The following is a 27,973-nucleotide window of genomic DNA, read 5'->3' on the forward strand; positions in this document are numbered from 1 at the left end:
ATAAAAGTATCTATAGTGTGATTCCGGTAGGGATAGAAAAATCCAAAATGAGGGCAAGCTCCTAAGCTTGCCAAATTACCGGCCATGCAGCATGCACGATATTTTTTCTTGCTTATCTAAAATCATCAATTTGTGGAAAATTTGACATAGAAAACGCACTTTTGTACATTTCACAGAAAAACGTGTTCGACGTTGTTTTTGACGTCATAAAATGCAGTAATTTTAATCACTTTTGACGTCAAATATCAAATAGTTCCTCTAAAAATTGCGTTTGTACGATTTTTTATTTTAAATTTTGATTAATAATTGATTACGCTTTATTGAAATGGCATAATATCTTTTTCATAAACCATACAATAAAAGAAATAAGAAGTGGCGCGTTGTTGCGTGTGACTCATCTTATATGGGGGTGTAAGACGGATTTTTTAGGTCTGGTCACATGACCGGAAACTCATTCCTGGTATTCAAGAATATTTTGTCCTCACCAAACCTCAAGTACAATTTAAATTAGGACCATGAAACTGTGTAGGGTTTCCCTTGACCAGTAGATTCTTAAATTGTTTTAGAGGACAGAAGGTCAAGGTGACAGTCAACATAATCTCTGGCAAAGCAGCACTCAGCGGGCATAATGTTTGACAAACATCTCTTTTGATTTTCAGTTTTGAAACAAGACAAGTTTGAGCTATTCAAGTTGGATTTCAAAAAGGAAGCTGAAGTTATGGAGAAACTGGAGCATGAAAACATTGTCAAGTTCTATGGCACCTGCGATAGCATTCATGGTATATTAATACTTTATCATTAATATAATTTAAAAAAAAGTGTTTGGTATTGGAGAAGAAGAAATTTATTTTTAAGCACAGAAGAGGGTGATATTGAACATTTCTAGCATTGGACATGAAATAATTTCTAGTAATGACTTATAATGAGGATTTAAAAGTTCACACGAGAGATAATAAATCATGGATTGTTTTCTGAAGATGGCCCTATATATATGTATGGGTTTGTCTTTGTGTTTTGCAGGGTTCTGCCTTGTGATGGACTGCCTGGATCAGTCGCTATACAAGTTTCTGAAATCTCGCGAAAACTTGAAAAAAGAGGAAATTTACAAGCTTGCCCTCGATGTTGCCAAGGTAACAAATCTTAACGTTTATTTAGACAATGTTTTTTTCACAAATAGGAACTACAAATTTACATAATAGCAAGAAAGGTTCATCAGAACAGAATATATCAATGTTGCAAGTATGTTATTTTTTTCTTCTAATTAATTGAAAAATTTCCATTTTTTCTAGAATGTAATTACTGTTTTGACCAATATGATTCTTAAATTTCTTTTATTAGTGTAAGCCTTTGTCGCCGTACTTCATGGATTTGAACAAGTAAGAGTCAAAGTTTGATCACCAAGGTTGCTTTTTTTTAGGGTATGGAATACCTAGAACAGAAGAAAATATTACACTGTGACCTTGCAGCCCGGAATATTCTCCTAACCACTAACCAACAGGCCAAGGTCTGTGACTTTGGCCTGTCCAAGATACTAATGGAAGACAAGGATTACTACAGGAGGCAAACCGAGAGGATAATACCTATATACTGGTATGCATATATATGACCCTTTATAATAAGATGGCTCACCATATGGGCTTGCAAATGTTGATCTGTCTGATGGTTTGTCAGTTAACCATGTCTTGCCTGTGACTGGAAGTGTTGAGAGGTACTATAGGTCAAAGGCCAAAAATACAGTCAACAATTTTTGAAAAAAAAATCCCAAAAATATCAAGAGAACTTAGTAACAAATGACCTTGAAACTTCATCAGTAGGTTGCCCCCTTGCTTGTAAATGACCCCAATTGTTTCCAGGGGTGATTGGTCAAAGGTCAAGTCAATAATCTTTGGAAAACTTTGCACAATAATTCAAGAATGATTTGAAAAAGGACCACAAAATTTCACCCTCTGACCAGAAAATGCCCAATACTGTTTTTTAGCTCGACTATTCGAAGAATAGGTGGGCTATGCTACTCGCGTCGGCGTCGGCGTCCGGTTAAAGTTTTAGAGCAAGTTGGGATTTTCACTTATAAGTCCAATACCTTTCATTCAATTGAGTTAATACTTCACACAGTTGTTCAGGGCCATCACATGATGAGGTTAGATAACTCCATATTATTCTTTACACTGATTATGGCCCTCATTGACTATGAAACTTATGTTAAAGTTTTAGGGCATGTTGGGATATTTTATAATTTATAAATAACTTCTATACCCTTTGTTCAATTGACTTAATACTTCACACAGTTGTTCAGGACCATCACACAATGAGGTTACATAACTTCATATTATCCTTAATATAAGTTATGGCCCCTGATTGACTTAGGTTAAAGATTTAGGGCAAGTTGGGATTTTCACTTAAAACTCCAATACCATTCATTCAATTGACTTAATACTTCACTTAGTTGTTCAGAGCCATCACATAATGAGGTTAAATAACTCCATATTATCTTTTATACAAATTATGGCCCCTGATTGACTATGTAACTTAGGTTAAAGTTTTAGGGCAGGTTGGGATATTGTTTAATAACTTCTATACCCTTCATTCAATTGGCTTAATACTTCACACAATTGTTCAGGAGCACCAGCCAATGAGGTTACATAACTCCATATCCTTAATACAAGTTATGGCCCCTGATTGACTTAGGTTAAAGTTTTAGGCAAGTAAAAGTTAAAGGCAAGTTGGGATTTAAATAAAAACAACTTCTATACCTTTCATTCAATGCACTTAATAAAATTCAAAATTAATTACGACCATCTTACAACAAGAAACATAACTCCATTTTAACCCTAAATACAAATTATGTCCCTTGATTTTTTTATTAAATTTCTTTTGACAGGCACATTTTTACATTCTTAAGCAGTTTTTTACCAAGGGAAAACAAGGAGGGCTATACTAAATGGCCCTTGAATTATTATTTTTTTTTTTTTTTAATTTTATTTTAATTTCTTTTTAAAGGCATATTTGTATATTCTTTACCACATTTTCATAATGGGAAATCAAGTTATTTGAATGACTTGCGTCATTTTTTGGGTGGTGGGAGGTCAGCATCAAAGTCACCTTATGTATTGAATAATTTTAGTTACGTTTGACATAAATAGAAATAGGTAATATTACATTGTTATTGTATTCACTTCTAAGTCAAAGCGGCGAAGTCGAGTGTGCTGTCTTACGACAGCTCTTGTTTGGTATGTCAAAGGCCATGTTTACAGTTATCATTAAGCATTAGCATATACCTATGTAGATCTGCAAATTACAATCAGTAAGGCAGATCTTTCAGCACAATTGTTTCACAGTGGACCGTGGGACTGGACTGATGTGTTGCTCTTGACCAGTTTATGGTCCCTTCTGTTTGTTTATGTTAATGGATGCAAGATTATGGTCACCAGTGTCCTGAAAAATAAGCTCGGCAGTCACTAGAGAATGTGTTGACAGAGGACCATGAAACTTCAGTAATATGTTGCGTTTGACTTAGTAATGCCCTTTTAATTTGGGAGTCAGTATCTGTAGGTCAAAAGTCAAGGTCATGGTCATCAATAATACATTAATGCTGTGAAGCAAATGTTTCTGACAAAGTGATGGTCAGAGGGTATAATGTTTTACACATTTCTCTTGATTTTGAAAACTTTGTCAGCACAACAACTTGGTGAAGGATGTATACCATTTAACTCAATTATTTTGTTGCCCTTCATCAGAAGATGACCCCTAGTGTTTTAAGGAATAGCAGATCAAGGTCAAGATCAATGTAAATTACTGTCTTGTTAAAACATATTTATGTAGTCTAGCAAAACTTTCTGACAAGAAGAACTCTGGGGCATATATTATTGTTATCTTCTGTTAAAATCATAAATTACAATATATATTTGGTTCAAAGAAGCCAGTTTGAAATATCCAAAACAGTTTCCTTCTTCTAAAATGGTGGTATCATTCTGTCTTATGATGAACAACTATATGTATTAAATAAAAAAATAAGAAAAAAATAGCTTTGAGTTCTATATGCCAGCAACATTAGGCTGAAACCTGAGTGTTGATGATAACTGAAAGAGCATTTAAGCTACCGGTATTCAAATAAATATTTGTATGTTAAGGTACTGCTATATAAAGCGGGCTCTTGTTTAGTTTTGTGTACACAATACGCAATGTTTTGTATGTTTAACATAGGTCTGCTCCCGAGTGGACCGATTCCAGACGTGTTTCCTCCAAGTCTGATGTCTGGAGCTATGGAGTTGTACTCTGGGAAATGTTCAGGTGGGCAAAGGTTTTATTTCATTATTTATGGATGTGTGTGAGAAAGAGATGATAATAGGGGGTCTTAATATATAACGGTGTTCATAATGTTTAAGAATTGTTGACAGACACGGCTGTGCAAAATACTTTGAGAAGAAACCCCTCAAAAATGTATATATTTATGGAATGCTTATCCAAACAGAGGCACCATATGTTTTTATACTATTCTGTTTGGTAGTTATGGCAATGATCCAAAGATGAACATTGACAACCCCAGTGACTTTGTCGGCAAGCTGATAAAAGGGGATCGACTCCAGCGTCCGAGAAATTGCCCAGACCATTTTTACCAGTTCATGCGTCAGTGTTGGGACAAAGACCCAGAGAGGAGACCAACTTTTACCATGTGCAGGAATAGGTTAGTTTATATTAATTTCATTTACATGTAAACTCTAGCACAGACTATTTTGATGAAAGCTGCTAGCTTATAGAAATATATTGTGTCTGTTCCCTTGACTCAAACTAGTATCAATGTGAGATAGTAATATGAGTGATTAATGACTATGTGGAATGCTTATTGTGCTAACATGATATATTACAGATGAAGTGTTATTCGAACATTCACAATATAATTGACCAAGACGATTTATTTCTTTTGTTGACAGGCTTGATGAACAGCTTTCTTCAAATGTCCAGGTGGACGACAAAAATTGCCTTGGAAAGGTATTGTTACTGCACCTTGCAATTTTTTTATAAATTTTTTAAAATACAGTCTTTAAAGTCGTCAAATTTGGAATGCAGTTAGTATTTAACTGGGGTAAAATTGTAGGCTGAATATTTCCGCCACATTACTACTATTACAATCATTTGAAGTTCCTTGGACTGAATTTGAAACAGTTTTCTGATCAGTGCTCAAAAGCAGCATTTACTAGAATAATTATGGGAGCACCTGACACATTAAAATCGTGGAATTCATGTGTTGATTTCATTGGCAATTTATTTCTAACCAATCAATGAGAGTTTCCATTAATAATTGAATATAGTCACAAATATGGTATAAACACGAAATCAATTTAATATATATTTATACTACCATAATTAAACTGTATGAAACTGACCGATATTTATTATATCAATTAACCCATTTCAACACAAAACAGGGTGATTTTGGAGCTGTTTACAAGCACCAGTGGTGTGGTCAAGAAGTTGCACTGAAGATTTGCACATCTCCTCCTGATAATGCGAGGTTTAAAAGAGAATTCACTCTTCTCGAGAAGTTAAAGAATAGAAGCCCAGACAATAATGGGCATCCGAACATTGTCATGTTTATTGGACACAAGGAGCTAGATGGTAGGATTTCAAACCAAATTTTAAAATTCTCATTTTCGTCAACCTGTCAAAAACCTCCTGCCCCAATGTTTTGAGTTGACGAGAAGTGGTTGAAAGTCAGGATAACAGCACCCCTTGCTTTTAATTTAAGAAAAGAAATGAAAATCAAATTTACCCACCCTCCCCATTTGAAAAAAAAATATGTTTGGATGAGAATTTTGTGTTTCTTTTGGTTTTCTACGGGTTTGGGAAAGTAGTGCCGAAACTATGTGCAATTTTAAAGAAACTGATATCATATCATATATTTATAACATGTTTATAAGTTTATAACATTTGTTAATGATTTGTAATATCATTTGCATATTCATTGCTTAAAATCATTATTTATAGTACCAATAACATATACTTCCAGATTACATTTATCACAAATAAACTTAAACTGAGAATTCATGGAGTTATTATTTTTCAGACCCACATGTTAAGTTTGCCTACATGATGGAGCTTATGAAAAATGGCTGCCTTTCTGATTACCTGAAAGAGCCAAAAATGTTGTATGATAGCAAAATGAAGTGCCTTATAGACATTGCTCAGGTAACTTCATGTATGTTAGGAATCTTTTAAAAATGACATGTTGGCTGGTTGAACTTATTTATTTCAAACTTAATTGTAAAGAGGAGTAAAAGAATCAAGTTGATATGTATTATCTTGAAGTCATTGTTTTGCTCTTGGGTAAACATCCGGGGAACGTTTCAGTAAAGATCTTACATGTATTTGATTTTCGTCATAGATTGAAATAATCCTATTGTCATAGTGTCCATATTTTGCTCTATATTTGTGTGAATTGAACTCTAGCAAACATTAAAAATAAACATGAAGTTAATATTAAGAAACCGTGTGAGTGTGCCCCTCTGGTTGCAAGACGAGATGCAGTCACATTTACCATTTGAGAACACTGTTTTTAAAGTAATTTTGCTTTTCAAATTTTAGTTCAATAAAAGAATTATTTTCACAAAATTCTTCCAGGGAATGGAATTCCTTTATGACAACATCATTATTCACTGTGACTTGACGGCAAGGAATGTGTTATTGACATCTGACCTCACAGCAAAGGTGGCGGACTTTGGTTGGGCGAAGGAACTGGAGAATGATTGTGAAAACAGTACATACAGGAGGACTGATTCTCAGTTTAAACTACATGTATTATGGTAATGATGATGATTGTGTAGTATTTGATATTTTCTAATCGCAGCATTCTGTTTTGAAGAGATGGTCCAAAGGTTTTAAAACACTGGTGTTGTCCGAGTCTGGCTGACAGCAGAGTCAAGCAAAGAATTCATGTTTTGTCCTTTACTATTTTATTTCACATATCCTCAAAACTTGTTTCACATGCTATAGTTTACAATATACATGTTTTTAGCAATTTCCACTTACATCTAGCAAAATAGTTATGAAATAACTTTTACGTATGTTTTGTCCATTTACCTTTGTTTTTTTTTCTATATGTGTCTTTGTAATATTTGTTTAGTTGAGTAAATAAACCTTGGATAACTGCAGCTCTTAAAAACTCATTTTTGTGTTCTTTTGAGTAAATAATTTTGAAACCTATAAAATTTTAATTACCATACAGGGCTCCTCCAGAGGTTCGTGGCGGGACATACTGTCGGCAGTCAGACATCTGGAGTTTCGGCGTTGTGTGCTTAGAGGTCTTCTTGGATGGAGGAACCCCAAGGTTTACCAAACCCTCCCAACCCTCCCCATACTCCGATCCACAGGAGGAGCATTGGGCCCGCCTCGCTCAGAACGAGAGATTCCCGAAACCTTTGACCTGCCCCGATGAGGTTTACGAGATCATAAAGCTGTGCTGGCAGAGTGATCCACAACAGAGAATACCTTTCAGAGACATTGTTAAGGAATTGATAAGGTATATTTGCATTTTACAGTGAATAATACTGTAGTCAACCTTGTAACTAAAAAGTATGTGCAGGTAGATTTAAAATAATTCCTTAGTCAAGAAAACAAATGGAATATTTATGATATTTTACCGGTCAACTTTCACTAAAGCAAAATAAACTTGTTCACTTTTTTAATATAGTTCATAAGAGCAAAGCAAAAAGAAGGAAAAAATGTGAATAGTAACAATGAATGAAGTTAAATGTAGTCACAATGGCTTGTGTGTTATTTTCAGGATCAGGGCTTCTTAATAGGTCAGCACCAGAGAAACTGATGTGACCCTATTTTGGATATATCCCTGAAAGGAACGGGGTTTCGCCTGGAACAAATAACAAACTCCAGGTTTAGCTAATCTCGGCTCAAAAATGAAAAATGCTTTTTCAATGGAGATATACCTGTGAAGTTAATAGTTGTTATCATTATTCAGTTCTATGTTTGTGATTTTATTGCATAATGTCATATTAAGAAAACATGTGGAAATTGGTCTACTATCTTGCCATACTCAATTTTATCTGAACAAACTTTCAAGCAGGCTATGATCGATATTTGTTAAAATTTTTGGAGGTTTTCTTTAATTGAATATAACATATTGTTATGTATTCGTATTTTCATATCTCTTGGTTAAAGCTGTGTTTTTGTTGTAAATGTGAACACCTGAACAAGACTCATGTTTCCAGACAACACCACATATTTTCATTGTGATGAAAGACTGTTAAGTGCTACAATACTAATCATTGGAAAGTCCTGTGATATTGTCTAAGATATGTAATGTTATTATACATCACGTGACCTGCCCATGTTAATTTCTCATACACCCATCATGGGCAATTTCTTACTGTCACACTGACAGTACCGTTTTGACCGGTTGACATTATTACTGTCACATAGCACGCGTGTCTAAAAATAGGCGTTTTTTTGTTTCCCAAGTTTGAGGTGGTAAGAGCTTATTAAAATGTGTTGTAAATCTGGGTACAACCGGTGTGTGCATTATTTCTAAGCGACATTTGCAACAAAATGACAGCTAATATAAACAAACAATAATTACAGAATAAATTGATTGAACTTGAAGGTTGTGTAATGGTAAAAAATCTTTATATATGTATATAAATGTAACTGTGTTCTGTATAATAAAATAAATATTGCATGACTTCCAGTGTGACAGTAGATATTGTCAACATTCGGGTAAATACTGTTATCCTCGGCTTCGCCTCGGGTAACAGTATTTCCCTAATGTTGACAATATTTACTGTCACACTGGAACCCGTGCAATATTTATATAATATTTAATGGTTCGTTGAAGGGACATATTTCGTTACAGATACTTAGAAATGCAAAGTTAACATTACTTAGAAATGCAAAGTTAACAGTAAATGAGCCAGTAGCTAACGTTTGTAACCTAGGCAATATTGCTATACCTTGTTTAGATGGGAATGAACTCCTGCTTTGATGTCAAATGACCTGTAATTTTTAAATGACATTTGACCTAAATAAAAAACATCTTTAGATTAATCAAAGTGGTCGTTTCTACCAACGATCTGGCATAACATATGAACTACTGCAGTTTAAGGTATTGTGAGATCACTAATATTGTTAAACTGCAGTCATTTATGTACTATACCAGGCTTGGCTATGACTCTCATATCCCCAGCTAGTAAGTAATCAACACACAATCAGTTTGTATATGGGCATTTATTTAATGCTGTAACAAAAATATACATCATTTGTATAAACAAGTTAAATGTTGAGGAATTATCTGGCGGCCAAAACCGCCACCAAGATGAAATAGTACAGAAATCTGCAGAATTGTGCAGTAATGAAAACATTAATTAATACAGACATACAAACATGTGAAATAACACCCTTATATACAAAAGTGGCTAGAAATACCAAAATGGGTGTGGAGTAATGGAAACAGTTCTTTAACACAACTGATGTGAAATGTAAACAGAATATACAAAGTGAATAGAAAAAATCAAATGGTTAATACAAAGGTTTATATAGTTGAAACAAGTTTGACTAGACATAATTTATTGTATAATTGTTGTGGAGGAGGTGGTAATTGATTTTTTAGCGTTTCACGCAAAGCTTGTTCGCTGAAGACAAAGAATAATGGCGAAAGTGATTTCATTGGTTTGTGAAAGTCACGTGGTATCCATCCTATAAGCTGATTGGTAATCAAATCAGGCGAAATAAGTCTGTCAGTGAGACCTCAAAGCAATTAACGCTTGTCGTTACCACGAAACAGGTTACTTGCCAAACCAATAAAAGAAATGGCCTAGCAAGCTACAATAAAACATTCATGTACCATAAATGTTATGTATGTACTATACCAGGCGTGGCTATGACTCTCTTATCCCCAGCTATTGCTGGTAGGAGTGAACTCTTTGAAAAATAATTATAAAGAAAAAAAAATATTTTAGGTTAAATGTCCCTAAAAGTATGACACCAAAGCAATAGTTCATTCCCTTTAAACTACTGTGGTTTTTGTTATTGTTTGTGTTTACTTATGAAGTGCTTTCAATGCAATGACCCCCAAAGATTTTGCCCTGATGAGGAAATTCAACATCTCAGCATCAGAAAACCTATTTGATTTTGGCAAAATTTGGCGATACCAACATGAAACTTATTATATATATATATGAGCCCAGTGATAATCTTTTAACCTGATAATGATACCGAAAACATGATAGAACAATGCTTTCCTAAAACAGATGGATAGTTGTGGGATTGTTGTGGGATAGGTTAGCATTTTATACGCAATATCTCAAACCTCTTGGGTTTTAGTCACTTTCTTACCTAGTAACTGAAATTCTGAAGTGTCATGTCAATCTTCTATGTTCTTTATATAGACTTGCACCTCAATAAGCTATGTGAGAAAAAAAGCTGTTTATTGAGTATATACATGCACATATTGTCAATATATTGGCATAACAAGCTCTAACAATTACATATATATGTGCATGCAGGCGTTGCCGTTTTATACATGCACGTACATTTAAGCATTGGAGTTATATACATGTATGAACATGTAAACAAAGGTGCTATATACATTAGTGCAAACGTAGGTATTGGTGTTAAACGCAAATGAGATGTTGATTTGAATATGCAAAGTAGGTAAAATCCCCACTCTACCATAATTTTATTCTATAACATAATGGTAATTCCTAAGAATATGTTGACTCCATTGTCAGAACTATAACTAATAAAGCCAATACTTAATTCATAGAAATCTCATTTGTCTTCCGTCGTTCTAGCCATTTCATAAATTTGTTATTTGTTTGTCTGTTTACATTTTGTTCGTTACCCAAGAATTTTGAGCTTAACATAACGCTGTTTCTGTCATTTTTTAGACCCGAGTCTCAGTCCACTAAACATAGTAAGTGGTGTGTTTTGAATATTTGTGATTCTTGTTTTACTTGTCTGTGTGACAGTAATATTACACCTGATCTGTTGAAAAGTGACAATCATTAAATCCAAGTCCAGACGTTCCTCGTCCAATGATATAATCAACATACCAGTATATATTCTAAACGGGAATAGTACAGTATATTCAAATTGTCAGTGTTCTTCGTTTCGTTCGTCATCCAGATGATCCTCACCTCACGTTCAGGATTTGGAAGAGTATTTTACACTTTACAGGCATAAACAGGCTGACGTTGTTACATCGTTCAGATTATAATCCTTATATTCACAGAATAAATAATCAGCGCTTGAATGGTTCGCCAAATAGATGTTTTTAGCTTAAAGCAAAATACCAGTGTAGTTTAAAATAGCCCCATAGTCAATAAAGTAATTCACAATACCAATAAGTTGGCTATTTTCAGAGGGCAATGGTTCCTCTCATTTCACGAAAGACCGTAACTTTTAGTTTTAAGAGTATAAACTGATAAACCTCAAGTGAAATAATATTTTGAAATTATATCATCACGTATATGAAATTCGACACGTGTTTTCCAACAATGGCCATGTCGTTAGCAAATAAAAGCAATATATAATAGAACAAAACAGATCACGTATTTAGATACAAGCACATGCAGCTTATGATCATCAAAACAATCGACATAGTATGCACAACAGCATTGATAAATTAACATAACTATAAACAAATGTCAACAAGAGAGCGATAACATCCAGTTTGATTTAGACTATACAGTTCACTATATAGACTCTTATCTAATTTGCCTCAATGTAAAACAATGTTATCTGTAATTACCATTTGATTGTCAACTGAAACAATTTTACAATACCATAACCATTTATTTTATATGGCAGTGAAGGGCAGGGCTTTGGTGACCTAAGCTTAAATAAAATATACACACTCATTTTATGAAGCATATGTTAAAAGTAAAGAAATGTGCACCACATGCTATGCTCTATGGTTACGACGGTAGATTCAAAATTAGTATTGCTATTATGAAACATATTATAGGAGTCTGGAATAAATAGACTCACGATAATTATAACTTAACTTTGAAATGATACAAAGTTCTTTAAAATGAGTCCATTCGAACAAATAAGAAAACACTCGTAGCTAGGCGATGTTAAATATATTTTGATAAATGTTGAGTCAGCTTTATATGGCAGAACCAGCACTCTGACAGTGCAAAGTATTTTTTGTTTAATCTGGTTGAACAAAAAATAAATCACTAGAATAGCAAGACAAACAGACAGTGATACTTTATTGTTAGCACTCCTCCAAAATATTTCACTTATAGGATTTACAAAACTGATCATAAGTTTGAAGTATTATTGTTCACTTAGAGACATGTTTATTTACCCTCTCATGAATTCTAGATTATTCACCCTCTCATGAATTCTAGATTATGTATTAACCATATACCTTTTATAAAATGTCGTCGACATGGTATTAAAGATGACGGAAATGTACTTTACGTAATCAAAATTAAAATTTGGGCATAAATTCAATTTTATTTTGAAATGTATCTACTTTTGTAAAGTTCCTGGAATCATTTAGGCCGGAGCCCGGAAAGTAAACATTTCTAGATAGTACAGTTGTGCGTAGGTTTTTATGTAAAGTGTGCAAAGTACGTGGTTTAGTCGTCTGAAACTAAGTTGCGTTTTTATACTTCGTTTGAGATTTAAATTATACGGGATTCAATTTACCTGGGTTGAACAGAACAGAACATAATTTTATTCGACGTATACCAACACGATACATTATATAAGTCATAAAATATAAATACATTTGTATAACGTGAATTCAACATGCCACATAATACAGATTCGATACAGGGCTGAGGCAATGTCTGTATGTAGATATGAATATTTGTCCATACGTGAACAAAAATAATAGGCAAATGATAAAACATGAGGATGACCTGATATAAACTACTCATTACATGTGATTGAAGTGCTATGTTTAAGGGCTTCTTTAATTATTTGGCTAATTCAAATACAGTATTTTGTTATCTGACTTAAGCACTTCTATGAATTTGTACATGCTTGGTCCGACATTCAAATATTTTTAATGTATTTCGTTCTGATGTCATTATCACAAACACATATTCATATGAAATGAAATTCATCTTCTAGATCATTTGAATCACAAAAAGTACAATAACGTTCATTCCTAGGAATGTTGTTATTTGCATATCTACCGGTGTGGATTCTTAATGAATGAGCAGACACTCCTAATCTAGAAATATAAAATCGTAAGTCATGCGGTAAAATGTTCAAGTATTGTTCAAAGTCTAATGTACTTTTAATATTATTATACAGGTTTAGAACACTACTTCTAGCTTTGTCATTACCCCATGTTTGCTTAAATGAATCAATTAATATTTCTCTGAATAGACTGACGTACGATTGCATTAACATTATATAACTGTGGATTATCGAACACAAATGTAAAACCATGTTTGCTTAAAATATCTTTAGCATCAGTAACACAATAATGTTTACCCTTTTGGCAGTCTTTAACGGACATAGTATATATTTCATTGATTTTAACATTATCTGTTTTAATAACTTTGAACCAATAACCAAAAATTATAATATATCGTAATACATACAGGGGATAACGGTCTAGTTCCCCGTATATAGCACAATTGGAAGTATTGATGCGTACATTTAAGATTCTTTACAAAACTTTAAATGAATGCGCTCGATTTCTTTTGATTTTCTAAATCCCCAAACCTCAGACACATCTACCTTTTCTAAAACCATATTGGGCATCTGATACAACACTCGCTTCATTACAGAAAGATATTATTATTTTGTTTAGTATCGTCGCAAACAGTTTTGACATACAACTAACTAGGGTAATGCCTCTATAATTATTTACATCGTTTTTAGCTCCCTTTTTATGTAAGGGTATAACGTTTCCTTTAGTCTAGCTTTCGGGGAAATAACCACTGTTTAAAATAGCATTAAACACATTGCACAAATGTAAACCCAAAATATCTATAGATTCTATGAAATATTCATTTAACAAGGCATCTAACAGGACTTGTTACGTTTTAATGTTTTAACAGCAGCATTTATTTCAGCAACTGTTATATCTCCGTCTAATAACGTTTCGAAACTCTCACTTGTATTTGTAAAATCAATATTTCAAACAGAACCTTCGGCTTCACCATTTTCAGTTTGAAATATATATTCACTCAATTCTGAAAACTATTTGGTAAAATTTTGCAACGAAATATAAGCACTGCTGTTCTGTGTAGCTTTTTTTTAAATATTTCCAAAAGGCCTTAGGCTTTTAAACAACTTTCGCTTACGCTTAACGAGCTTTTTATAAACACTTTTCAAGGTGCACATTTGTATTCTATTTGTGTTCGATTTACAATGAGTATACATGTTCGCAGCGTCCGAGTAATTACGTTTTGCCGTTATACAATCATTATCAAGCCATTGTTTGCTAATACAATGTGAATTGTCGACAAAACAAATTTTCTCTTTAAATATATAATCATTTTTAAACAAGGGATCAGCCGTGAATGGTTTGTGTAAAGTAATTAATTATATTATTGATATCAGATCTATTTTGTATATTTACATTTGCCGTTCATGTGTTAAACACAGTTAGTTTAGATATTAATCCTGCTCTATATTGATCTTAACAAAATTGCACTGCGTTTTACTTTTGTCGCAGAAAGAATAATTTGTTTTTATCGAAAACGCTATTGGACAATGATCACTCCATTCATTGAATGGACAAATATTAAATCCGATAATATCATCAAAATTGAATTGCTTCCACAACACGTAATCAATAAAAGACGACCCATTTCTTGATGCAAAGGTAAATGACCCAGAAAATACGAAATCCCGTGGATTTGCAAAGATCAAGAAACTGTAAACCAAATGAATTACAATGTTTGTCTAGAGAGGCCCGAGCTAGGGGTATGTCTGCAATATCATCATTATTAATATCATTAGTAAATCTATCATACACAATAAAATCATTTCTAACTCCAACTATTCGCACTACGAACCAGTATTAAGTACACCACTTTTTCAAGCACTACCCTTTAAATGCCGAGCTCCAGGCAAGGGAGCTACTTGTACCAACTCCAAATTTAATGTTTCATGTCTTAAACTGTTACTAACGTTTTAAGAAAAATGCATAGCACATACATTTTGGAGCGGAAATATGAAAATCTGCGATCTGATCTTTTGTCATCTTTTTTTTATCACTGGTTTGCAGATATCAACGGAAAAATTTGCTCGTTCCAAGACAATTATATTATATTAATTAAATGTATGTGGTCACAAAACACAAAACACAAAACGAATACAGAAATAATACAAGGGGAAGCCCAGAAACCAACAACTCAAATACAAACCCAGTTAAGGGGCAAACTTTAAGGATGTAACAGACAGCGACCGAGATATACAAGCGTACAAACATTACACAAATACCATACACGCACCAAAATATCTGTATCAATAAATAATGGGATTACCCCCTTTAAAACGGTCCATAAAAACAGTAGGGGTTTAAACGACTTTATGAGTACACAACCTCAATCTTGTCCCAAATATATTTATACTTGCAAAATAATAAATATGATACGATTCAAAGACTGAAAAGCCAAAGTGATCATATATTTAGACTAAACTTGTTTCCTAAATGTCAAAAATTCTCACAGCATACTTTATGTTCATAGTTCACCAAATACTTACGCATGCTGTTGTTATTTCTTTTGGCCTTTCTTGTCAGTAAAATCAGTCAGAAATAGCAATTGTTGTGACAAAAAAGTAGAGTTTTATTTAATTATGTACATGTTAAAATTCATTATCCAATATTATAAGTCCTCATACAGTCCTTTTACTTGATAAAGCTGCGATGAGAACACTATGGTTCCCCATCATCATACTCGTACAACATAGCCAGTACTTCGTCCATCAGCGTTTCAATGCTATGAAGTTCACATTCTTTGAGGGCGCCACCCGTAGATACGCATACCAAGAATTCCACTGTCCCTATGAACAATATTAAGTATGTGCATGAAAGTTGTGATCTGTTTGACTTCAAAACATATTTGATTTAAAAAGTACAAACTTGATAAAACAAGTACATGCATGTATTTATAAAAAAACCAAATCTTTAGCATAGTAAAATGAATTGGTTTAAGGTATAGCATTAGACCAGATTATCAGCTTAATTATTCGTCTTCGGCGAAAATGAATTCCTGTCGAGGAAAAGGTGACCTTTTCTTTTTTGTTAGATATCGAGTCTCACAAGTAGGCAATCACAGCTACTTTTCAATATTTCTTGCAAATTATCAAATTGAATTGTATGCGTGATTATTTTTGCTGTGTACGCTCATCACTCGGTTAAATTTCTCATTGTCGTGTTTGTAATCGAGTAAGGCTGATTGTCGAAGCAATGACAGGATGAATACCGGTAAGCATGTAAATATAATGTTTCTAACCTGGTTCAAAGCAGCCAGTTGAACCTGGTTCAAAGCAGCCAGTTGAGCTTGAAGGCATTGGTCCTGACTGGGGTGATGAGGGCTGGATATTTCTCGAGGAAGATGTTGAAGAAGCAGAAGAGGTTCGCATTGCAATCGATCGTGTTGGCAATACTGGGGTCGAGGAACGGAGGCTTGGTGGTAATTCGATTCTTGAAGAAGAAAGATTTGGCGTTGGCCTTTCAGATGAAGATGTTTCTCTTGTTCTTGTTGATGTCGATTTTGTCGGCGTCTCTCTTGTGGACGAAATCCGAGCTATTCAGGTTACCAAACGTCTGGATGATGTGTGAGGTGGACTGATGTTTCTGAATGATGTTGAAGAAATAGCTTTTGTTGACGTTGGCCGGTTAGTTATGCTGGATCTGAATGAACACCGGCATCTTAAGGCCAATTGCATTGTTTTTTACTACGTCGTAGTGTAGATTACCGGGACACTGGGTAATAACCTCGCCATCTGGACCACATTGGTAGAACTTGTTACAGTCCATATGAGGGTAGTTTCCAAACGATTTGTCACTACAAAAGCCGTCAGCCCATCCTGATATAAAATATATATAGATACCATGTTACGTCCGATTATAAAGAATAAAATGGAAACTAGGGAACAAGCTAAGCGAAAAAAATACTAACCGTAAAGTTGTATAGAGAACGTTTTTTGTTTAGTACATTTACAGCCAATGTTATAAGCATTTCTTTTTTAAAAACATATAATAATCATGCAACTGCCATGGAACTTTTGTCCTTACTATTGATAACGCTGAGATATAAAGATATTTAAAAGTAAATACGAAAGATATATTATTTAGTTCACATATTTACCTTTAACAATAGTTACCAACTCCAAACAAATAATGATCTATTTTCATTTATAATAATGCGTTTGTCAGGGTGCAAGTTCCAATGATAAATGGTTCAAGCGTTTGTATTTCTTCGAAAACAATGCATTATATGAAAGCAAAAAAAAACATTGTGGATAAATCGAAACATATATGCCTGCCACAATTGCAGAATTGACCCTAATTTACATGACGATATCGGTAATTATCGAAACAGCGATTCTTATGCTAAATATTTATAATATGCCCATTTCTATATATTTGTGTCGCCTGTAAGACAGATAATATGCATATATAAGCATAGAACTTAATGTTCTCATTGCTTCTAATGTTAAAAAGAAGTAATCTTTAAACTGGCATACGACAATCTGGCAAAATTTACATGGATTATAGCTTTATTGCAACTAGTTCCTTATTCCTTATTCGACTTAGTGTGCGGTTTAAAGTACTTGGAACACTCCATCCTGCTCAATAAGAAAACACATTTATTCAAATTATTTGATAAGATATATGTGCAATTGATATTTCGTCAAAAAATAGCATATGAAACACTTTGATATTCAGTATTTTTTTCGTAAATTCTGTTCCTTATTCGAATTTTGGAGCGTTTTTAAAGCACTTTAAGCACTAAAACTCTCTTGAATAGACAATGCATTTCTTTAAACTTTTTATATAGACAACTTCTGCATAGTTATTTTGTCGAAAAGTGATAAAACGAGTAAGTTAAAAAAAGAAATACGTTTTCAAGATTTCTGTTCCTTATTCGGAGTTTGGTACGTTTTTAAAGCACTTTAAGTACTGATACTCTCTTGAATAGACAATGCATTTCTTTAAACTTTTTTTTCTGTAGACCACTTCTGCATAGTTATTTGATAAAAAAATGTCTTAATCAAAAAGTTGAAAATTCACCGTTTCTGTTCTTTATTCGTGTTTGAATAAGGAACAGGGAACTAGTTCCTTATTCCTTATTCGATTTAGTGTGCGTTGTAAAGCAATTGAAACTCTCCATCCCTTTAAATAAGTCAATGCATTTATTCAAATTGTTTAAAAGGATCAATTTTTGATATTTCTTCAAAAAAACTAGCAAATTAAGCACTTTGAAATTGAGTATTTTTCGTAAATTCTGTTACCTATCGGACCTATTCGGATTTTGGAACGTTTTTAAAGCACTTGAAGCACTAAAACCCTCTTGAATAGACAATGCATTTCTGTACACTTTTTATGTAGACCACTTCTGCATAGTTATTTGAAAAAAAATGTATTACTTAAAAGTTTTTATTCCTTATTCGAGTTTTATTCGATTTTTTTCTATTATCGTGCATTATTTTATTCACAAAGTTGTCGAATTGTAATGAAAATATGAAACACATAACAAAGAAGTGATTTTATGCATATCTACAATTATTTATTTTGAATAAGGAATAAGGAACCAGTTCCCTATTCCTTATTCGAAAAAGGAATAAGGAATAAGGAACTAACTTATCGTTCATTTTCTGTTGGTAGTTTGTTATTTCTTGTTCTTGACTTGATAAGTGGACATAATAATGAGTTTGGTGTTGAATGAATTAAGATACTTCTCATAGCCAAATGATGTTTTGAAGATTTTATAAGATTGACTGTTGCCTTTTTTTAATAAGCGAGTACCACAGTGGTTAAGAATTATCTTTAAGCTTGCGCTTTACCGCAAGTTTAAGCAGTTTAGGATTTACATCTTGTTCATATTCCCAAATTCTTATAAATCCACACTTTGTATTGTTTATCGAATTCTTATTATGTCAGAAGGTAAAGTTTGAACTGTTCCGTAAATGCATTTATATATCAGTGATGATAATTTATCATCATTATTATTATTATTATTATTATTATTATTATTATTATTATTATTATCATTATTTTTATCATCATTATTAATCACATTCATATTATTATTATTATTATCATTATTATTATTATTATTATTATTATTATTATTATTATTATTCATAATCACATTCATATTATTATTATTATTATTATTATTATTATTATTATTATTATTATTATTATTATTATTATTATCGTCGTCGTTACCATCATCATCATCAGCAGCAGCAGCAGCAGCAGCAGTAGCAGTAGTAGTAGTAGTAATACCATGTAATTAATCAATTACTTTGGGATCTCTATTCTCTTCTATATTTAGCGTCACTGGTTTTGTTCCAGTTTCGCCGTAAACTATATAATTTGGAGTTGAACGTTTTAATTTTAGAATATGCTTTAGGAAATTCAGCTGAACTCTTCAAGTTTATGACATCATAATTCCGTTACCCAAATTTCTGTGCCGTAAAGTAAAATTGGTTTAGCTATTCCTTGTATTTCTCTTTCATTTCAGAGATTCATTTAATGTTCCATTCGGAACTCCTCGGCTAGTATCAAGATATGGCCTCGGATATAATACGGGTCGTAAGAAAATAGTCCATCATGGCCGACCAAGAAGATGTTCAAACAACCAAGAGATATGTTAGTCCAAAGACAGAATGAGGAGCGAACTTTTACCACTTATTTGTGTGTAAGTGTTATTTTTATACTTATTGTATTTTGATAGAATATAAAAATAGTTTTAAAAGAGCCCTAATGAGAAACTAATAGGAAATGTCATTAATTCTTAGTGGGTGGGGTAGTCTTCTTTCATTTGACAGATTCTAATTTAGTAAATAACAATTTTAAAGCTCCAGTGATCAGTGGCAAAAATTAAGAAAACATATACTCTATTTGTTGTTTTTTAATAACAAATAAGTCTGAATCTGACTTTACTTAGATCGATAATAGGTTAGACTTTCTTTCTCAGTGTATTTATCTCATACATTTCATATCATTAACTTTAATTTTTTATAATTAAAATTTACATTCTTTTAACCAAGGATGTATGGTTTATATGTCCGTGAGTGTTGGTAGCGAACAACTTAATGTAATGGCACAATTGAATACCTCGGCCCTGTTCACTAATATAGTTCTCTAAATAAATTAGATCTTCATTCTATTGGTTTAACAAAATGAGTTTGAACGCATAAACCAGCACACATTTCTTTCAAGACTAAATTCTTTGATAACCACCAGTGGCAGAAACATTGAAAAATGCTGACATTTTTACTTTGCCAATGAAATGCAGACATTTAAATTTTAATCTTATTGTCATTTTCAGAGAATAGTATCAGGGGTGCAGCTGACTCTGATTCCCAGCTTGTTCTAATGAAAAAAGGCAGATGAGGTAATGAGTGTGCTATTTTCGAAATTCGGACAATAATTTAACAGTCAATTATCCTATTGGTTTTAAGCCCAAAAGTACCTGCATGTTTGTACAATTAACCAACAAGTTTTAAAATATCAACATTGTAGATTAATTTAAACATGAAAACAATTTCATTTCATATTTTTTAATTAACCAGTAGTCCAGAGCTAAAAGCTGCTCTCTCACAGATTGACAGTTCTTCTTGGTCATTCTTCAAAAGCCCAAAGGAGTAATTAAATTAAATTTACACATATTATTAATTATATGGCTTAATGCAATAGCAACAAAATATTTTCCAAACAATTGAAATCTGTTCTATGATGTATGACCTTATATGACTAGCTGGAGGAATTTTTACCAAATTTTCAAACTTGTATATGAAAGACTGTGATCTGATATTATGTCAGCAGTCTAATATCACTGGTTTCCATACATTTGCACAATAATTGCCAATTGGCTCATTTAAAGATAAAAAAGGCGTCAGAACAGTAAAACCATGAGGACGCAGCTTTAAATCGGTGTTGCACTTAATGTTTTGTGAATACTTTTCTGTTGTTGTACAGGCTTTTAAAATAATTGATCTGAAAATATAATTCCTATTATTGTTGTATTTTCTCTTTTATATTTCAGGCACTGGAATCCGAATGTAATCAAAAATGCCATTGTATGAGGATTGACCTGCAATGCATGGAAATCATCTAACACAACTGCAACTCCTACCTTGGAAAAATGAGTGCAAGATGGAAACAAAGCGTTCAGTGGAACATCTTGTCATCTCAAATATTTGATGACTTACATACTAATGTGAAGTTGAAGATAAAAGTCATCTGTTGGTCCGTGATTATTAAATAAATCCGAACATATATTTTAAAAGGGTAATATGGTAAAGGATTTATCTACGCTTAAAGTGGTTTTCCTATATTATGGAGGGAAAATAACTACAAAAACAGAAATAGATGACATCGGCAGACCAAATAAAGGAGAACTATTTTGTTCAGTTCAATTTTTAAGACTTCAGAAAATCCGTTAATAGGGCACATCCTTGCAAATGCCATATTGTAAACTGGGCTCTTTAAAATGTGAAAAGGTGAAAAAGGTCTATAGGATAAGCCTCAAATTCAAGGTTGTGAGTTCAAGACCTCCAAGATACTTTCTCTTGACCTCAGGAAAAGGATGTCCATACTTGTTTCTACTTAGGCAACAGACTTAAGAGTGATTTTGTAAGCTTCCAGCTTGCATAGCAATCTGATAAGGCATAAAATAAGATACTAGCTGACTTGCAAACAGTTTTTCCATTTGTGTTGATTTATTTTTCATTCTGTTGGAATGTTTATTAGAAGTGATGCGCATTGCTTACTGCAACCAATATTTATTTTCTTTATTAAGTTAAATTTAACGAACACATAACATGACTTGTGATTTTACAGATGCATGTTTATTTCGTTGATTGTATGAGTTTATTTTCTCAAATGATGTAATAAAAGTTATTCTGAATGACTGTCCATTTTTGTTTGAAGAAAATGTGTTGAGGTTTTGGCATAGCATAGTGTCATCATCATCATCATCATCATTGTTGTGTACAAATAAAACAATGTAATAAAAACCAAACTGTCAAGCCAAGCACTAAAAGCGGCACCAGGATATTGCTAAAGAGACCAGTAATACATTTAGACAAATAAAATGCAAAGAAAGATCTATAATTCTGACACATGGTAATGCTTTAGTCCTCTCATTGTGTGTTTATGGTTAAAGTGGAGACATACAGTATTTTTTGTAATGAAGACTTAAATTTGTATGGCAACTTAAAGCCATATATGGGGATTAAATGCCAGAAATATTGTGAAGTCTCCCAATAGACTCAATGCACTTAAAAGGGCATGACACAGAAATGAAAGTAAAAATGGGAGCAAAACCTAATTTATCATTAATTTTACATTGGATTGCATACAGATGGCTCTGTTATTACTTGACTAATATTAAAAATAAAATTAAGAGACGTGTTGATTCAAACTGTAACTATTCTTCTTTGCATTTTATGAAGTTGGACATAAAAGAGTCATTTGGTGAAGAGTGATCTAAAGGCAAATTATTCAAAATAGATTAAGTATTATTGAAAAAATTCTGGTATACATTGCTGAAAAGCTTAGTAACCTGGCTAAATATTTGTTTAAGGCTTTTATTTACAAAAAAATAAATAAGTTGAGTATCTTATCAGTAACTCTTTTGGTGTTGTTGTTTTTAATAAAAAATGACAATTTACTCAAAGATATTGATACTAATAATTATAGATTAAGACAAACATAATGTGGAAGGAAACTTCTAATGAGTGGGTTTTATCCACAGCTTAGGAGGAAAAGTGAAGCATGATCTGCCTTGAACAAATACAATTTTAAGACAAGTTCTGTCAACTTAGTGCACCAGTCAATTGTAACCCCCCCCCCCCCCCCAGGTCCGGGTAATACTGGGGTTAACCCGGGGAAATGGGCTGTGTTTTTACCTATCAGGTGGCCCTGCAGTGCTGGGTGAATGCGGTGGTTTTATCTTCGCTTATAATATAGAGGGGAATGGACCTTACCTAGAGTCCCAGGGGTGTGGGGGCATTTGGCAGGGATTTTGCCATAGGATCGTCCGCGCAGGGTGGGGATTTTAGCCGGGGTTGGCTGTACTGAAAGTCAAAGTCCCCACTATTCCCCAGACCTGGGGGGGGGGGGCGTGGTTACAATTGTCTGGTGCATATCCACATGAACGTTGTACTGGTACTCTAACAATTGAGCTTACTGCGTGGATAGTCACCGCCCCACCCCAACCCCACAGAACTGTTTACACAAAAAAAAACTGCAGCCCAAACCCAACAATGCTGAAGTAATGGCATGAATAGATTTCAGCTGGTAAAGCTGACTGGGTGCCAAGCTCACACCCATCCTACCACAACCCACAAAACTCTGCACAAGGCAATCAATGATTTTACTGAATAGTGTTTTAATGGCAAGGAATGGTGTGAAAAATAACACGGCAAAGTATGACTTAAAACTTACATTTCATAGGGTATTCCTATAACTGTTGAGAAAATGTTGACATTTAGTCCATGCATGCATTTAATCCGATGTAATGATTCATGCATGCCATGAACCGTATGATCATTTCAATGACTGTCAAGTACATTTTCTGTGTGCTCACGATTTTTCTAGAGGAAAAAGGGTGCTTCAACCATAAGGAAACATCTAAATATTCATAAAACGAACATTCTTTGAGGTTACAATAAATATTTTCTCTTAAACAAGCACATTTAATTTAACACAATCCATTTCCTTGTTGTTACAATGGGCCTTCTTTACGCGGATTGAAAACGGTGTTAATCGCCGGCAGCCGCATCGCACTTTCGTATATCCTTACTACTATTTACGAGGTCTATCTCGAAGCTTGCCGGAGATGGCCGAGTTGTTACGATTGTTAATGTTCATGTTTTAGGCAAATTCGGTCAATACTAAACTGCTGACCGATTAGCTGACCATATAGAAATAGAAGAGAGTTGCTGACCAATTGCTGACCATATAGACAAAGAAGGAAAACAATTGAAAAAAAGTTTTGATGTTTAAGATCTTTCAAGACATATTATGTTAAATTTATTTTATATACTCCTTAAAAGTGTAAGAATAGACGGATAGTTGTCGGGTTTTTTTGGGGGAAATTGCATTTCAATGAGTTATTTTTTTCTGGGTTGTTGAAAACATGTGAACAATATCACGGTTTTAATAACGATGTACAGTACAATTATTTGAAAGCAATATTTTTAATTGTTAATGTAGCTTTAAATGTTAGCTTCACTACCTGTGAAAAACTATCTGCACTACATCAAAGAACGATCAAAAGAATGGTGTTTGCCAAATCGGTATTGATAATTTTAATTAAGAACTTATTTCTCTTTAATCTGTTGTATGTTCTAAGTTATTTTGTGAATAATAAGGCAATCATAGGCAAACTGTTGCTAATGATTAAAGTTTGATAAGTATATATTTCATTTTCTTGGTCGAGAATATCACTTTCATAGTCGTTGCAAAATTAACTCCGAAATATTGCCGTATTTTTCATTATTTTTTCTGTAATTTGTGTGATTCCATTTGTAAAATTAAAAGGATTTTGTCTAGTGCAGTTTTGCGTGCTCATATAGTGAAATATTTTTTTAGCTGGACTTTGTGTTTTCAAATAGTTTCATTATGGCTTTGATTGTTGGACATTCGCAGGCGAAATACTTAGGCAATTTAACCAAGTGTCCCGTGTTTTCATACTCTGGATTTAAAACGCGTGATTTCCTGGATAAAAGTTTGGAATTTTATCCGTTGGTGCCAAAGGAGTCGATAAGTGAGAAAGAAGATTATATTATATTTACTCAATATGCGTACAGGAAAACTCGACATTGAAAAGTTACTGACTAATTTCTTAGCTGACCAATATAACGTATAAGGAAACCCGATATTGGAAAGTTGTACTGTTTCTATAGGGTCAGTCAACTTCACGGTTCACTGCATAGTGCTGACCAATGTAACGTATAGGAAAACTTGATATTGAAAAGTAACTGACCAATATCTTAGCTGACCAATGTAACGTATAAGTAAACCCGATAATGAAAAGTTACTGAACAAATTCTTAGCTGACCAAAATTACTATATGGTCAGTCAACTTCACGGTTCACTGCATAGTGCTGACCAATGTAACGTACAGGATAACTTGGTATTGAAAAGTTACTGACCAATTTCTTAGCTGACCAATGTAACATATATGGAAAACCGATATTGAAAAGTTACTGAACAAATTCTTAGCTGACCAATGTAACATATAAGGAAAATGGACTATGATACATTGTTAAGTTTTTGACTAAATACTTAATAGTTTTGTTATGTAGGCATTATATTATATTTACTCATATTATGTGTAATTACATGTCCTTTAAATTCTTAAAATTTTTATGAAATAATTGTAATTCGTTGAGCATACAGCATAATGAAATGTTCACATAATATAAACAAATAAAGCATTATTGGTGAATCTAGTGTACGCTTTTAATTTATATTTATTCATTAACTTGTATGGTCCTTGAAGCCCCTTAAAATCGTTAAAGATATGAACGCTAACACTGTGCGACTATCGAGTTGTCACAATTTGCACCAAGAGCCTCGGGGTCAATTGTTGTATTGTCACTCTATTTCATGGTTCAGTGCATATTGATGACAAAGTAATGCATCATTCATAAGATACTGACCAATTTCTTAGCTGACCAAAATGACTATATGGTCAGTCAGCTTCACGGTTCACTGCATAGTGCTGACCACTGTAACGTATAGGATAACTTGGTATTGAAAAGTTACTGACCAATCTCTTAGCTGACCAATGTAACATATATGGAAACCCGATATTGAAAAGTTACTGAACAAATTCTTAGCTGACCAATGTAACATATAAGGAAAATGGACTATGATACATTGTTAAGTTGTTGACTAAATACTTAATAAATTTGTTATGTAGGCATTATGTCATTGACAAATATTTTTACCTTTAACCCGATTGATGGCCTGATATTGTTAATAAATGAAAAAGTAATACGAGTTAAGGATTTGTAACAGACCAATTATTATCAAATTGATTTTGTTATTATAGCATTGAAACTTAGTTGTCTTGTTTACTTATTTTATATGCCGCTAACTATTACTCAATGATAGAGAGGAGTTCTTAAATCTTAGCTGACCAATATGTAACGAATAGGAAAACCCGGTATTGAAAAGTTACAGACCAATTTCTTAGCTGACCAATGTAACGTATAAGGAAACCCGATATTGCAAAGTTGTACTGTTTCTATATGGTCAGTCAACTTCACGGTTCACTGCATAGTGCTGACCAATGTAACGTATAGGAAAACTCAAATTCTTAGCTGACCAATGTAAATATAAGGAAAATGGACTATGATATATTTATCATTTATATATATATATATATATAACATTGATACTGCGATTTCTGCCATTGATATAATGCCGACGAGCACAGCGGAGAGCATACCCGGCAGTGATCTACCACTAAATGATTTCAAAAAACATCAAGCAGTCAGTCAGTCAATCAATCAATCAATCAATAGGTCAAAAAATAAATCCTTGTTTAACTGAATCTTTCATTATTCATTCATCTAGCACACCCATTCAATCAATCACTCACTATCAATAACTCTTTCACTCACACAATCAATCTATCAATCAATCACTACTCACTAGCTCATTTACTCAAACAAAAATGGGCCATGGTAAGAGCGCCTCCACGTGGTGTGGCATGGATGTAGACAGTTTTTTTTCTATCTTTTAATGATAAAAAGACATCTATCTGCAACGAAACGCTCTTGGAATAGCAAAAAAGAACAGTCGTCAATTCAATTAATCATTTCATATAACAGTAAAACATTTTAAACACTAAAAACAAACAGAAAAAATACTTCTTTGTTCATATGGTCAGCAATTCGTCAGCAAATCTCTTCTATTCCTATATGGTCAGCTAATCGGTCAGCAGTTTAGCACGACCCCATGTTTTACACATTTTTTTCTCGACACTGTTACGGACCTAGTACTGGTATAGTTTATAGGTCTCTGCCACAATAAACATTTTGGATGGGAACATTTTAAAATTTTGTCCTCTAAATCGGTACGGATAGTAGACGGGAGTTTTAACCCGGAAGTTTTACATCGTTGTTTCTTACTGTCACCAAAACTGGGACAATAACAATAATACTTATTCCAGGTCAAAATAAGAATCGTTTTGGACATGACACTTGAAGCACAAATGTCCAATTTATGTAAGTTATTATATTTGCTGCATCGTGCAATTTTGGCTCATCCAACATGAATACTACAAATGAAATAATAATAATAAATCCTAAAGGTAGTCATTCTGCGTTCAGGCTTTTTTTTTAATGATGGGTCCAGGCTAACCATCATTAAAAAAAGAAGCCTGGACGGCATTTTAGAATGACTAATCCTAAAGGCTAAAAAATTAATTGTTCTAGGTATGATATTTATTTATTTGTACCGTCATTGGCACACCATTTTCTCGACGGATTATGATCATTGGTTAGTCTAAAATAATAGACGTGTTATACCGGATTCTTCCAATCCCTAATGTCTAAACGGGAATGTGCAAAAAACAGGGGTGTTTTAAAAATATTGAAAATGTTTTAAGTGAAGTATTTTATGGTTGAAATTGATCATGAAGAGCTAAATTCATATTTTACCATGTAAGTGAAATGTTATTTTGCACTAAACAAGCATTTAATGCATTAAAACAAGTTGTTTACCTTTCTAATAAAACGAAAGTAGACTGACACAGATAACAATTATGCGGAGGGGAACAACTCG

General features: G+C 33.3%; 2 protein-coding genes and 2 long non-coding RNA genes across 8 annotated transcripts in view; 3 read left to right on the plus strand and 1 right to left on the minus strand.

Annotated features, from left to right (window-relative positions):
- The window catches only part of LOC128228428 (tyrosine-protein kinase JAK2-like), a 44,895-nt gene extending 33,664 nt beyond the window's left edge, over positions 1 to 11,231 (plus strand). For 3 of the 4 annotated variants that reach the window (XM_052939732.1, XM_052939734.1, XM_052939736.1), the window contains 11 exons: positions 660 to 779; positions 1,021 to 1,130; positions 1,418 to 1,590; positions 4,201 to 4,287; positions 4,505 to 4,681; positions 4,929 to 4,986; positions 5,424 to 5,613; positions 6,062 to 6,183; positions 6,616 to 6,797; positions 7,220 to 7,513; positions 7,778 to 11,230. In XM_052939732.1, the coding sequence (XP_052795692.1) occupies positions 660 to 779; positions 1,021 to 1,130; positions 1,418 to 1,590; positions 4,201 to 4,287; positions 4,505 to 4,681; positions 4,929 to 4,986; positions 5,424 to 5,613; positions 6,062 to 6,183; positions 6,616 to 6,797; positions 7,220 to 7,513; positions 7,778 to 7,793 (1,529 nt within the window). In that variant the 3' untranslated portion in view covers positions 7,794 to 11,230. Of the gene's footprint in view, positions 1 to 659; positions 780 to 1,020; positions 1,131 to 1,417; positions 1,591 to 4,200; positions 4,288 to 4,504; positions 4,682 to 4,928; positions 4,987 to 5,423; positions 5,614 to 6,061; positions 6,184 to 6,615; positions 6,798 to 7,219; positions 7,514 to 7,777 lie in introns of all 4 variants that reach the window. The other variant, XM_052939733.1, reaches the window with a different exon arrangement.
- A 4,106-nt stretch (positions 11,232 to 15,337) lies between these two features.
- Positions 15,338 to 27,967, minus strand: LOC128226845 (uncharacterized). Its single transcript, XR_008259733.1, has 3 exons — positions 27,913 to 27,967; positions 16,443 to 17,019; positions 15,338 to 15,990 (listed from the first exon to the last, which is right to left on the minus strand). It is a non-coding gene; the product is annotated as an uncharacterized LOC128226845 (long non-coding RNA).
- LOC128226846 (uncharacterized) lies at positions 19,752 to 22,070 on the plus strand. Its single transcript, XR_008259734.1, has 3 exons — positions 19,752 to 19,862; positions 20,496 to 20,561; positions 21,213 to 22,070. It is a non-coding gene; the product is annotated as an uncharacterized LOC128226846 (long non-coding RNA).
- Positions 27,283 to 27,973, plus strand: part of LOC128226841 (uncharacterized) — a 39,788-nt gene continuing 39,097 nt past the window's right edge. For both annotated transcript variants that reach the window (XM_052936918.1, XM_052936919.1), the window contains exon 1: positions 27,283 to 27,414. The gene's annotated coding sequence lies outside the window, so the exon portion shown is untranslated. The remainder of the gene's footprint in view (positions 27,415 to 27,973) is intronic.

Source organism: Mya arenaria, chromosome 3 (genome assembly GCF_026914265.1).
Source record: "Mya arenaria isolate MELC-2E11 chromosome 3, ASM2691426v1".
NCBI lineage: Eukaryota > Metazoa > Mollusca > Bivalvia > Myida > Myidae > Mya > Mya arenaria.